At 37.7% G+C, this 13,012-nt stretch overlaps 1 protein-coding gene across 1 annotated transcript in view; it reads left to right on the top strand.

Annotated features, from left to right (window-relative positions):
• Positions 1-11,714, top strand: part of LOC117298307 (collagen alpha-1(IV) chain-like) — a 62,142-nt gene extending 50,428 nt beyond the window's left edge. The window contains exons 30-40 of the mRNA XM_033781462.1: positions 187-357; positions 873-980; positions 1,819-2,016; positions 2,695-2,811; positions 3,650-3,799; positions 4,844-4,951; positions 6,027-6,176; positions 6,629-6,745; positions 7,238-7,432; positions 7,869-8,155; positions 8,620-11,714. Of these exons, the coding sequence (XP_033637353.1) occupies positions 187-357; positions 873-980; positions 1,819-2,016; positions 2,695-2,811; positions 3,650-3,799; positions 4,844-4,951; positions 6,027-6,176; positions 6,629-6,745; positions 7,238-7,432; positions 7,869-8,155; positions 8,620-8,874 (1,856 nt within the window). The 3' untranslated portion in view covers positions 8,875-11,714. The remainder of the gene's footprint in view (positions 1-186; positions 358-872; positions 981-1,818; positions 2,017-2,694; positions 2,812-3,649; positions 3,800-4,843; positions 4,952-6,026; positions 6,177-6,628; positions 6,746-7,237; positions 7,433-7,868; positions 8,156-8,619) is intronic.
• The last annotated feature ends 1,298 nt before the right edge of the window (positions 11,715-13,012 follow it).

Raw genomic sequence — 13,012 nt, forward strand, 5'->3', positions numbered from 1 at the left:
GTTTTTTTTATAAATTGGGTTTGAACAAAGAAAAAATTAAACAACGACCTTGGGATTAATGTATGAGCACATTTAAATCGACCCACAGATGATTGTGATTTAATGGACTGGCGTAAAGACGGGGCCTAAACGTTTACCTTCCCTTTTCATTTGGAAGTTAAACAGGATTTTTCTTTTGACCAACAGGTATCCAGGGTCAACCAGGACGTAATGGCTTTGATGGAAATCGTGGCTTTCCGGGAGAGCAGGGTCCGGCCGGTGAGCAAGGACCGAAAGGAGATCCCTTTACCCCTAATGAACTGACCGAACCTCGACCTCCAGGACCGAAGGGTGAAAAGGGACCCAAAGGAGAACCCGGTAAGAGACACTAATCATTTCTTTGTAAAACAGCTACTTTAGCAAAAAATGTCTGATGTAAATGGTGTTTAAACTTGTTTATAATATGTTTATTTAACCTCTAACTGTAATTTGGATATTATGACACTGCTGAATTCTTTTGCATTTATTGATCATTTATTTATTTTATCTACAATTTTTTTTTTTAATTGATTATAATGGCCATTTTAAATTTCACAGGCATGTGAGACTTCCTCTTTTGAGCTGGTTTTCTCTTTTTTTGGTTTTGATTTTCCTCTTTTTTCCCCTTCACTTTCTGTGTACAAAAGTAAAGGAATATTATCTTTTCCTAATTTTTTCTTGCGTGGTTTTCTCTTTTCCTCCTTTTTTCATGGATAGTTCCTCGCATGCCTAATCAAGTCCAGATATAGTTCTTCTGGTGTGGGGTTCTTATCGTTCTTATCTTATCTTATCTTTGTAAATACTCTTCCAAAATTATAGTCAGTTATTTGTTTGTCATTGATTTATGTTTTTAGGACGCATTGGAAATCCGGGACTTCCCGGACTGACTGGAGACCGTGGACCTGTGGGAGAGCAAGGAGGAGGAGGATACGACGGCTACAGTGGATTCACCGGTGCTCCAGGTACAGCGACTATAAATACTCTCATGCTACTGTAAACTGCTCTTTATAATGATTTATTTATTTATTTCCTAAAAACCTTTAAAAATGGAGAAAGAGAGAGAAAGTCTGGTAGAAGTATTTTCGTTACACGTTTTTTTTCTTCTGGGTTCATATGCAATTTCTGCTAACGCCCCAAATGTATGGAACTCATTACCATCACATCTTAATACAACTACAATTCAGGGGTTTCCTTTAACTTCTTTTTTTCACTCGCTCGTCGGATGAGTCAAACAAAATTCTTTATCGCCCGCAGGTTGTTTCACTAGCCAGCATGTATTGATGATACACAGAATAATAAAAAAATAAAAAATAAAAAAAATATGAGAAAGGATTTTGACTCGCCCGCCGCTATTTTCACTAATTTTGAACCCTGCACTTGGACAATTCAAGGAACTACTTAAGACTCATTTATACAGAAATACTAAACTGTTTTCATTTCACTTTACATTGGAACATCTTTAGTTTGGAATTCTTTGTTGTGTCTTCTGTAGGCGCGTTGTAACCGTAGGAAAAAAGCGCCTCAAATAAATGCTGATATTATACATTACCACGCGCGAGGAATACAGAAACATATAGCACTTCTGCGTCCCATATCCAACGAGGTCAAGTGTAATAATAAGCAAACTTGACGCGTGACATAGAACACACAAGACGCAGGTAATGATAGCCATACAATATAGGTTTAAATCACCATTCCATTCTGCAAATCTGATTGAAGGCTTATCGCGTACTTGAAGATGAGTATTTATGTATGTGCGAGTTCACATCACTAATATCCTTTTTGTGTCTTTTCTTCAAGGCGCAAGAGGAGACCAGGGTCTTCCTGGGTTGTTTGGCCTCGAAGGACCCAAGGGAATGTCGGGTATGGATGGTATCCCTGGAGGTGAAGGAAGGCAGGGTCTACCAGGACCCGATGGTCCATCGGGAGCACCAGGTTTCCCGGGTTTCTCTGGCTTCCCGGGCAGGAAGGGTACTCCTGGTCGCCCAGGACCCAGAGGTAGGTTCCCATCTAGGAAGGGTTTTTTTTAGGGTTAACTTTTTTCACCGGAGGTTTAATTGTACCCTTTTTTAAGTTACTTAAAAAAAGTTCTATCAATTGGAATTGGAATTGTTTTAGTTTTATTTATTGCTTGACTTTGTTCCATTGATAAAAGTTTCCAATCTATAAAGTTTCCATTGTTGAAACTGACATTGTTCAAATTATTCATTTTTCAAAGTTTCCATCATTCAAAGTTGCTGTTGTTATATTACTCAAAGTTTCCATAATTCAAAAGTTCCACCATTCAAAAGTTCTACTGTTCAAAAGTTCTACTGTTCAAAATTGCCTTAATTCAAAGTTTCCATCAGTCAATGTGTCCATCATGCAAAGTTTCCATCATTCTAAGTTTCCATCGTTCCAGTTGTCCATTGTTTAAAGTTTTCACCCTTCATAGTTTCCGTCATACAATGTTTCCTTTATTAAAAATGTCCAAGGTTCAAAATTTCCAGCAGTAAAAGTTTCCAAGGTTTAAAGTGTCCGTTAGTGAAAGTTTGCATCAGTCCGTCATTCAAAGTTCCCAGTCTTCAAAGATTCAAGTTTTCAAAGTTGTTATAGTCTCCAAATTTCCCAGTGTTCATATTTGTCAACATTCTAGATCTCTTTTCACTCTTTGTTCCTTGTATTTGTTGCTGTCAGGTCTCCCAGGCATCAAAGGTTTCCCAGGTATTCAGGGTGAAAACGGAATCCCTGCCTTCGTCGCTCCACAAGGAGAGCCTGGAATGGATGGAGAATCCGGCCCAGATGGATTGCCAGGTAAGTTCTCTCTGGTGCTCCTTCAAGTCAAAGAACCCGGTCACAAAAATAGGCTAAAACAATGTTGATATCTCAAATAAAAAGTTGCATCACTTTAAAGACACTGGACACTATTGGTAATTGTCAAAGTCTAGCCTTCACAGTTGGTGTATCTCAACATATGCATAAAATAACAAACCTGTGAAAATTTGAGCTCAATCGGTCGTCGAAGTTGCGAGACAATAACAAGAAAAAGACATCTTTGTCACACAAAGTTGTGTGCTTTCAGATGCTTGATTTCGAGATCTCAAGTTCTAAATCTGAGGTCTCGAAATCAAATTTGTGGAAAATAACTTCTTTCTTGACTACTAAAAAACTTCAGAGGGAGCCGTTTCACACAATGTTTTATACTATCAACCTCTCCCCATTACTAGTTACCAAGTAAGGTTTTATGCTAATAATTTTTTTGAGTAATTACCAATAGTGCCCACCGCATTTAAACTTTCTCCCCTAAACTTTCTTCATTTTGTAGTATTTTAAGTTCTGTAAATATTATTTTGTATTCTTTTTGTCTATTGTTGTCATGCTCCTTATACACAGGAAAGACAAATTTTGCTTGTTTTATCAGGACATTAAGAATCTATTGAATCTTGAATATTCAGACATGAAATACTTCCTATTTTTTGCCCTCAGCAAACTCGGACAAAATGCCTATAAATAGCCTGAAAACATATATTAAACCATAAACAAGTAGTTTGGCCCTCTTGCTCAAGAATTATTTTCCTACTTTTTCCAAGAATTGAATATCATATCTGAATATTGACCTTCTACTAATGACCTTCTATCCACTAATGACCAGGTCCGAATGGCAACCGGGGCCGTCCTGGATTCCCTGGCCTGAACGGACTGAAGGGAGATAGAGGAGATATTGGACCTTCTGGTCCAAGGCGACCTCCTGTTATTGGACTCAAGGGAGTCGATGGTGAACCGGGTCGGGCGGGACGCCAAGGTGAGATCTAGTTTCATATAATTTTTTTTCTTGACTTAATGAAGGCAAGCACGATATTCTTCCTAAAAGTACTTATTAAGTCTGATTTACAATTTTGTTTGCCCTTGGAAAATTCATAAATATTTGGGAATAAATAGCTTGAAAAATATATTAAAGCATAGAACAAGTAGGTTGGCCCTTTTGCTGAAAAAAAATATATTTTCCTCTTTTTTTTCCTCAAGAACCAAATATCATGACCGTGAAAGTTTGAACTCTAGAGAGCTCGACGCGCACTACAATTTCCGATGTTTTTGGTTTTTAACAGTTGCTGCATAAATCATTCTAATCTAATCTAATCTAACCTAATCTGGATATAGTTTTTTTAAAGTAAATTGTCTAGTACAGACTGTTTGTATTAATTAGTGTGCATTCCTCTATATTTTTGTCTTAGACTGTCTGAGTTTTAATAATGTAATTGTTGGTATTATAAATTTCTCGTTTTTTGCAGTCTGTTGCTGCCATGTGTTTTTTACTATTAAACCAATTATACACTTTCGGTAAACAGTATTGTCCAAGTCCCACACTTCGTGTATCACAACTTATATATAAAACAACAAACCTGTGGAAATTTAGGCTCAATCGGTCATCGGAGTCGGGAGAAAATAACGGGAAAACCCACTCTTGTTTCCGCGCCGTGTCATGACATGTGTTTAAAATAAATCCGTAATTCTCGCTAACGAGAATTTATATTGTTTTACCGTTTTCTCAAAAAGTAAAGCATTTCATGGACTACTATTTCAAGAGAAGTCTTTCACCATTACCTTCTGTAAACCCTGCAAACTATTTGTAAACCTGTGAACATTTTTGTTTGTTTTCTGTACCGAAAGGGTCCAATGGCTTTAAACCAATTTATTATAATAGCTTTGTTAAATACCCATACGCCTAATGTATTTTTGCTTGATGTTAAAATAACATTTTCAAGAAGACAAAAACCTGTCCTGCATTCCCTATTTTATGGTAAAATTCAATTTAACACATTTTTTGTTGTCACTTTAACGTACCCAGGACCAAAGGGGAGAGCAGGTGATATTGGTTTAGTTGGGGAGATTGGTGAATCTGGATCCGTTGGACTCAAAGGATACAATGGCTTCGATGGAAGAGATGGTCGACCAGGTTCGTATATCAAGAAATAATAATCGTATTATTTCATTTAAAAAACAATTTTAGCCTATATAATAAGGAGACTGAAAAATATAAAAAAATGTTCTCAAGTGCATGCTCGTATATTTTGAGTAATATTTGCAAAAATAGTTTGTCATTCAAATTTGTTTCATCATTAAAAGTTTCCATCTTCAGGCCTGAAACTTCAAGGGAGCAACGGAGGCGATTGTTTCCATGCCCCCTGGTCATTGCGTTGGTCCCCTTGAAATGCTCAAGTAGAAATTTACAATTTTGTCGCAATGGGTGCCTTTTACCAAGAAGAAAATGCCTTGCCCTTTAAAAAATGAAGCATTCAGGTCTTCCATCATCGAAAATGTCCATCATTCAAAGTTTCTATTCGTGCATCACCGCTGATCCGCCGCCCAGTACTTAAGCAGCATGCAGCATCAGAGTCCAGCATTCTCCAGAAGACGATCAGAGCATACTGATCGAAACGTCGAGTTAATCCAACGGTTCTTTTCAGAACCACCCCAACTCATTTAGAGATTGTTATTACATGGTGTTACCGAAACTCTATATCTTATTTCCACCATGCAAAGTTTCGAATCCTACTTAAAGTTTCTATTTTTGAAAGTTCCATTATATAAATTTTAAAAAGTAGAGTCTTTCTTGAAAGCTGACATTTCGACCCTAGCAGAGTCTTTCTCGTATGGTCGAAACATCAAGCCATTTGATTTTTTGCATGTATACCATCAAAGTCTCCCGATAAACTTGAGGGGGAAAAAAGAGTATATAGTGAAACAGTTCTCTAAAGAACAACTCTACCTGGCAAGTAGATACACACATGGTGTTATGGCTAAACAAATGTATATGTAAACCATAATTTGGTAAGCAGTTTGCAATCTCTTGTGTAATATTTTGTCTGATTTCCTGCTGTATTATTAAAGGTCTGCACAAGATGAGAGGTTCTAAGTGTTTTGAGGCATAAGGCGTTTATACCTTTTGATTAGTAATATTATTATTGTTATTATTGTTATTAGAATTGTTAATATTACTGTTAGTATTATTGTTACTATTAATTATCAAGGTCTGATGGGCATGAGAGGTTCTAAGGGTCTACCTGGGGATGAATCGAACGCCCAGAAGGGTGTAAAGGGCAACATTGGAGACGTCGGTAGCTATGGTGTCCCTGGACGTCCAGGCCGCCCCGGCCTACCTGGACAGGATGGATTCAATGGTAAATCAAACATTGCTTCTTCTTCTTCTTATTATCATTATTTATTCGGCCATTTCTCAAAGTAATAATAATAATAGTAATATTAAAATAAAAATATTGAATTCTTATATACACTCGTACCCACAAGGAACTTAAGGCGCTTAGATACAGAAAGATAGGTTATTGAAGTTATGAATTCTGAGACCAATTATGAGCTCCGCATTCATTAGCAAGTAGCCACAGCCAGGAACACCAGGGCGTACCCCTTCTCTTTTCGATAAGTGCACTGGGTTCTTTCACATGCGTTACACAACACATTGGACCAACGGCCAGAAAATGGTGTCAAAGCCGATTATTATCATCTCACGTTTTATGTGTTTTACCCGCCCCCCCCCCCCCCTGATATTATTGTTCTACATCCTCAGTAAATTTGTATCCGTTGATTCTATGTTGTTTATTCCCCTTTGACTCAGGTCTCCCTGGATTGAAGGGTGATATTGGAGATCAAGGTGTGCCTGGACAAGTAGGTCTAAACGGCCCCCCAGGACCCGGGGGACCGCGAGGAGACTTTGGAGATTCTGGATCACAAGGTATAGAAAGAATTTTTTTAAACCTTTTAAAGGCAGTGGACATTATTGGTAATTACTCAAAATAATGACTAGCCTAAAACCTTTCTTGGTAATGAGTAATGTGGAGAGGTTGATAGTATAAAACAATTGTGAGAAATAATGTAGTTTGCGAGAAAGAAGTAATTTTCCACGAATTTGATTTTGAGACCTCAGATTTAGAATTTGAGGTCTCAATAGTCTTTAACCTCTTCAGAGTTTGTTTATTCTGCACAATGTGCATTGTAATACCCCTATATGACCCCTTTCATTTATATACCTAGATGCAGAGAAGGTACTATGGTTAACCCTTTGGGGCACAGATTAGTTTAAAAAAAAAAAAAGTTCAAGCGTGATTTTTTTCAATAGCGCCGTGCCATTAAAAAAAAACAGAATAAAGTCTTGATATGGCTTCGCACGTTCCTCTTTTGAAAATAAAACTACAGTTAAGCTTTCTTGTCCTTTTTGTTTTTTTAGGGGAGAATGGAGACAAGGGCGTGGGCGGCGGTGTTGGCTTACCAGGAGCTCCTCCTAGACCCCAGGGCTTCATCGTCGTCAGACACAGCCAGTCTAGAAATGTTCCTCAATGTTCGGCCGGCATGACGACACTATGGAGTGGATACAGTCTGCTGTACACTGAAGGCAACGAGAGAGCCCAACACCAAGATCTAGGTAACTTGAAATGTCTCAGTATTAATTCTCCAGAAGATGGTCAGAGTATACTGATCGAATTGTCTAGCAGAAAACCTGTATTTCTCAGGGCCACCTTTACCAACTTAATATTAATAATAATATAGGTATTTATAAAGCTCAAAGCGCTGTGCAAAAGCAAGAACAATACAAAGAAACCAAGAAAAACAAAACAACGGATTAATGACGAGATATGCACCAAAATAAAAAAATTATGCCTACGGAAAAATATTCTTGAATAAAGAACGGAGGGCTGTTTTTTGGGTGTTTTTTTTTAACAAACAAATGTTTTTCGAATTCTTTTTTATGAAAAATATTCCTTTTTTTTTAAGGCAGCCTCTAAAATGTTAATGTAGTTGGCAGGGATGGTTAAAAATTTTTTTATGTTTGTAATTATTACAATTATTTCTTTTTTAAGGTCTGGCCGGGTCTTGCCTGCCCCGATTCAGCACTATGCCCTACATCTTCTGCAACTTCAACGAGGTATGCAACTACGCCCAGCGTAACGACAAGTCATTCTGGCTGGCCACGTCGGAGGCTATCCCGATGATGCCAGTTTCGGGTAATGGGATCAGACCCTTCATCAGTCGTTGCACGGTGTGCGAGACGCCGTCACAGATCATCGCTGTGCATAGTCAGGATACCACGCTACCGGACTGCCCGCAGAACTGGAGATCATTGTGGATTGGATTCAGTTTTGCAATGGTAATAATTCTCTCTCGCTATAGTAGACAAAGGCATTGTGCCTGTGGTTTACTCCTCAAACTGTACTCCGCTTGAATCACTGGCACCGCCCCCACCACAGAAAGTCTGTCCAGTTTGTTTATTTTATTTCCATTCGTACATTTATGCACTGTTTTGGTAAATACAAACTAATCAATACGTGTTAATAAAAAAACAATTCAAATGGCACAGTTGGCCACTGGTTAATAATTTCAATTCAAAAAGGGAGTATTTGTTTGTTTTTTAGTTATGTTTTTTTTTTTCTTCTTAAAAGATGGAAATTTGCATCGGGGATAAAGAATATTAATTACGGTTTTACCCATATATATAGTGATGGGTGTTTAGCACTGTTTGTTTACTCGGTACTTGCCCGAGCTCTGTGAAAAAAATCAAAGACATAATACTCTTATTATAAAATTTTGTTTGTTTCTTCCCTTCTTTCGCAGTACACATCTGCAGGAGCCGATGGTGGTGGCTCACCACTTGCCAGTCCCGGTTCCTGCCTAGAGAGCTTCCGCGCCACGCCCTTCATCGAGTGCAACGGGCGGGGCAATTGCTTCTTCTACCGCAACACCTACAGCTTCTGGATGACCACGGTCGATGCCCAGGAGATGTTCCAACGGCAGCGGCCCCAAACCCTTAAGGCCGGCTCGCTGCGTACCCGCGTCAGTCGCTGCCAAGTATGTCAAAAGCAAATGTAAATAAAAACTTAAATGAAAACAAAAACCGAAACATCTTACACTTTATTCCAAGGTTTATAGATATCAAGCTGTCTAGGGTAATTTGGTAAAAGAGGAATCGTGCTGATAACTTAGACAGTTTTAAGATTTGTCTGAGGTGGTTTCATTTTTTTTCCATCCTTGAAATCAAAACAATCCCAGAAGATCACTGGTCAGGGGTCTTGTCAAAATTAATCCAGGACAGGTTGTCGTATAACAATTCCCTTATATAAATTTTTTGTTGAATTTCCATTGGACTGTATTTCCTATTTGAGACATGGTTTACTTCACTCAAAGGCAAACAGCTCTCTGATGCTCTAAAGACACGCCTTGTACCAATTTACCCTGCTGAGCGCTCTGTGGTTTGACTGGCTGGCTGATTATATGTAGCGAAAACAAACTTGCAGTTTTGGAGCAATCGATTTGGAGGTCATTAACTAAGATGTGTAGTGTGATGTTTTTATAGTGACACCCGTAGTTTTCCAGTAGATAGCAATCTAAAGGCCTTGTCACTTGAGGCAACCTTTACAGGCAACTTGGAGGCAACCATTTGCAGTGCATGCCACAGGACCAGTTTGGTGGGGCACAAGAAAAATATGTGAACATTGAAATGTGAAAGCCTTTCCTTCTTGGAGATGGCCTGGAACTGGTTGCCTGTAAATTGCCTCGTGCGTCATGGCCCTGAGTCTCTTTGGTTTCTTTTCTGGTTTCTTTACAAATGTACCCCCAGGCACTGTGAACTTCTCCAATGTTTTCCCTGATAACCATTTTCAATAAAGGTGAACTATTAATGCCAGGTGTTAAAAACCTTTTCCTGGACGCTACTTATCCGCTGGTTGTCCTGGACCAACTTTGACAAGGTCCCTCTGTAACTTTGATTTAGACATAATTTTATTCCCTTTAGCCTTAAATTCAGCACTTTTTTATAAATGAACATCTTGGTTTCATTTAAACCAACTCTTAAACACTTCACCATAGTTTTAAGTCACAGAGCGCTGGCCATCACTTGTCCTAAATCGCTGTATCAAATCATTAAAAAGTTGTGAGTTGTTAATATTAACGGATTCGCATACTCATTTAAATAAATTTCCATAAAATTTGTTTAAATTATACTCATTTACATATGAATTACAAATGTAACAAGTGACTTTCATTCAAGTTGGTGCTAGCTGATTTTATTACTGTTTTTTATTTTTTAGATGTAAACTGCATGTTATATAATATATATATGTGGGTGTGTTTCTGTTGGTTATCTTTTATCCATGTGTTTTGTTTTTTTAATATTGAAAAACATCTTCGTAATCTTCATGGTGCTCTTGTAAAACTTAGCGTTCAGGTTCTCCTTTTTTTTTTTTAATCAAGCATTTTTAAGAATTGTAGGTTTGTAGACATTTTAATATTAATATAAATAATATCAAAAGTGAGACTGACTTCGTACAGAATATGCTGCAGATATTTTGAATCGGAATGAACAAAATAAAAAAATTAAAATTCTTCATATCTGACTGGCTCTGAGAAAACAATGAATGTGATGGTGTCTAGTGTTTTTTTTGTTTTACTCTTGCATACTGTATTTTCAACATAACTCATTCTAACCATACTATATTCAGTATATTTTGCCAGATGGGATGCAATAAAGGCATACTTTATGGTCTGTACTGCAAGTAATTGGACAAACATAATTTTTTATGGCCTTGATATTGGACTGATTAACTTCAGAGGGCAGGGTCACTTATACAAAGAAAAATGTGATATGGCCTGGGCAAGGTCCATTTTAGCAACTGTTGTTTGTTATTGCCTTGGAAAGGTGTGGTATTTATTCAAAGATCGAACTAAAAGCAAGGTCCTTTATCAATCACAGTTGTTATGGCCTGAGCAAGGTGTGATATTGGACTGATGAATGAGGTCATATCAAGAATTCTTTGATATTGCCTGGGCAACGTGTGATGTTGGACTGATGAACATACCAAAGCAGGGTCCGTTAATCACCAAAAATTTCACCTAGCACTAGTGAAGATTTTAACATTTGTCTTGACTGCGAGATAAATATTGCCTGGCCGTGGGTAGGATGTGATATTGGACCGATGAACTAAATATGGGCCGAAAGTCCAAACCTTTGATACCAAAACCTCACAGTTATCATTTGTACGAGAGCCTTGTATTGTAATAACAATGCAGCATTTTGTAAGGCGCACTTTCCGGTAAGCCATTCAAAGGCGCCAGTCTAGTAGAAGTTATCAACACATTTTACATTATTTTTATCGAAAAATATGCAAGGTGTAATATAAATAAAACAGGTTGCTAATTTAAATTTTTCAATTTTTATACTACTTTTTAACTACATCATTTTAAATTGATCCACGCATGAAAATGCACGATAGTGTAAAGTGATGGTTTTGTTTATACAACCTTTCAACAAATCTGAACCTTGTTGGCTTTTGTCGCTGAAAATATCTTTCGGCCAACGTCAACACTTGACATTTTGTGCATTTTATAATAGGATGGCAATGTAGCGAACAAATAACAACTAATAATTTATTCCATTTTTGAATTAAAGGTATTGCCAGTGAATAGCTAGCAAACTCTTGGTCTTTTTTTATTTACCTGTATTTACTTTGTATTGTTTAACCTTAGGTGACGATATTATGTAAGAATGATAATAGAGTTTGCCATAAAATGATTTGTTACTTGTAATTATGAAAGAAATTATTTAAGTTGTAGATTTGTGCGGTAGATATTTTAGTTTTAGTTTTGTAATTCTAAAGGAAAATCTGTAAAATCAGCTACTGCTATGATTAAAACCCAAGCACCCCAAACTAAAAGTATGAGACTCGCCCAGTACGTCAGGTAGTGATTAACGCTACATACATGTACAAAGCAGACCCGATACTTCACAGAGGCAACGAAGGTGATTGCCTCCATGCCCCTAGTCAGTGCCTTGGTGCCCTTGAAATGCCCCAGTAGAAATTTACCATTTCCTCATAGGGTGTCCTTTACCAAGCAGAAAATGCCTTGGTGCCCTTGCTCTTTCGAAAACGAAGCATCAGGCCTCCAAAGTGCGGAACTGAGAACGTCCACATAACGTAGGGACTTGACACACTATAAATGTGGACTTACACCTGGCCACATGATGTTGTTTTTAACAGTGTTGACGAATAACATGTATGATAACAATTTAAAAACATGGTTACAATGATGTTCAGCTGGTACTCCACCAACTTTCTAGCTCCCACTCTCCCCCAAAAATTACTTAACTTAATTATTTTCACAAAAATTGTCATCTTTTAATCATTTTTGAAATATCGTTTTCTTTGTAAACCATGATTGATTCGTAATGAGAAATGTAACAAATAAATTTTAAACAAAATATAAAAGTTTCTGGCTTTGCTTCTGAAAAATGTTGTGCTTCGGGTAGAGGCTGGGAGTAAACCAGGGCCAAATTTCATGGCTCTGCACTTACGATCACCATTCTCCGCTTTTGTGCAAGCGCCGAATTTCCGGGCTTGCTATTTAAGCGTAGAATGTTTAGCAACAACATGGAGTACACACACGCACAAGCCAAAATACCCCTGCTAACCGTGAAATACGCTTGACAAAAGCTTCCGCAAGCGCCGCTTCTTTGATTATGGTAGGCAAAAGCAGACCCGACCCCATTACTCTAACATCCGGTTTATTGTCATGTTCATAATAGTCATTGTGTGTTTATGTAATGATCACTGCAGTCACTGGGTCATCTGTTGCGAGTTAAACCGTATGTGGTCATTTTTATTCTGTCCACAAACAGTGTAAAAAGATAAACTCGAAGCAGTCTAATTTTTATGGGTTAAAAATGATTCGATCCAACGCTAGAACTGTTCAGACACACAAAGTTGAACTCATTCGGGTTGTAACACAAGTTAAATTCTTCTACGGCTTACAACTTGTGTAATTTTAGGTCAGCCCTTGAACTGCGATTAAAAAGCTTGACAAGTCTTCTAAAGTGCACACCATGCGCATATGTAGGTCAGGCCTTGCACTCAATGAAATGTGTCTATTTTTTCCAAGGACCAAGAGCATGCTTGCAAACAGGGTTTGGGTATAAATTTATGAAAAGTAATAACTCTTAACATGTACACAAACT

The sequence above is a fragment of the Asterias rubens genome, chromosome 13 (genome assembly GCF_902459465.1).
Source record: "Asterias rubens chromosome 13, eAstRub1.3, whole genome shotgun sequence".
Classification (NCBI taxonomy): Eukaryota; Metazoa; Echinodermata; class Asteroidea; order Forcipulatida; family Asteriidae; genus Asterias; species Asterias rubens.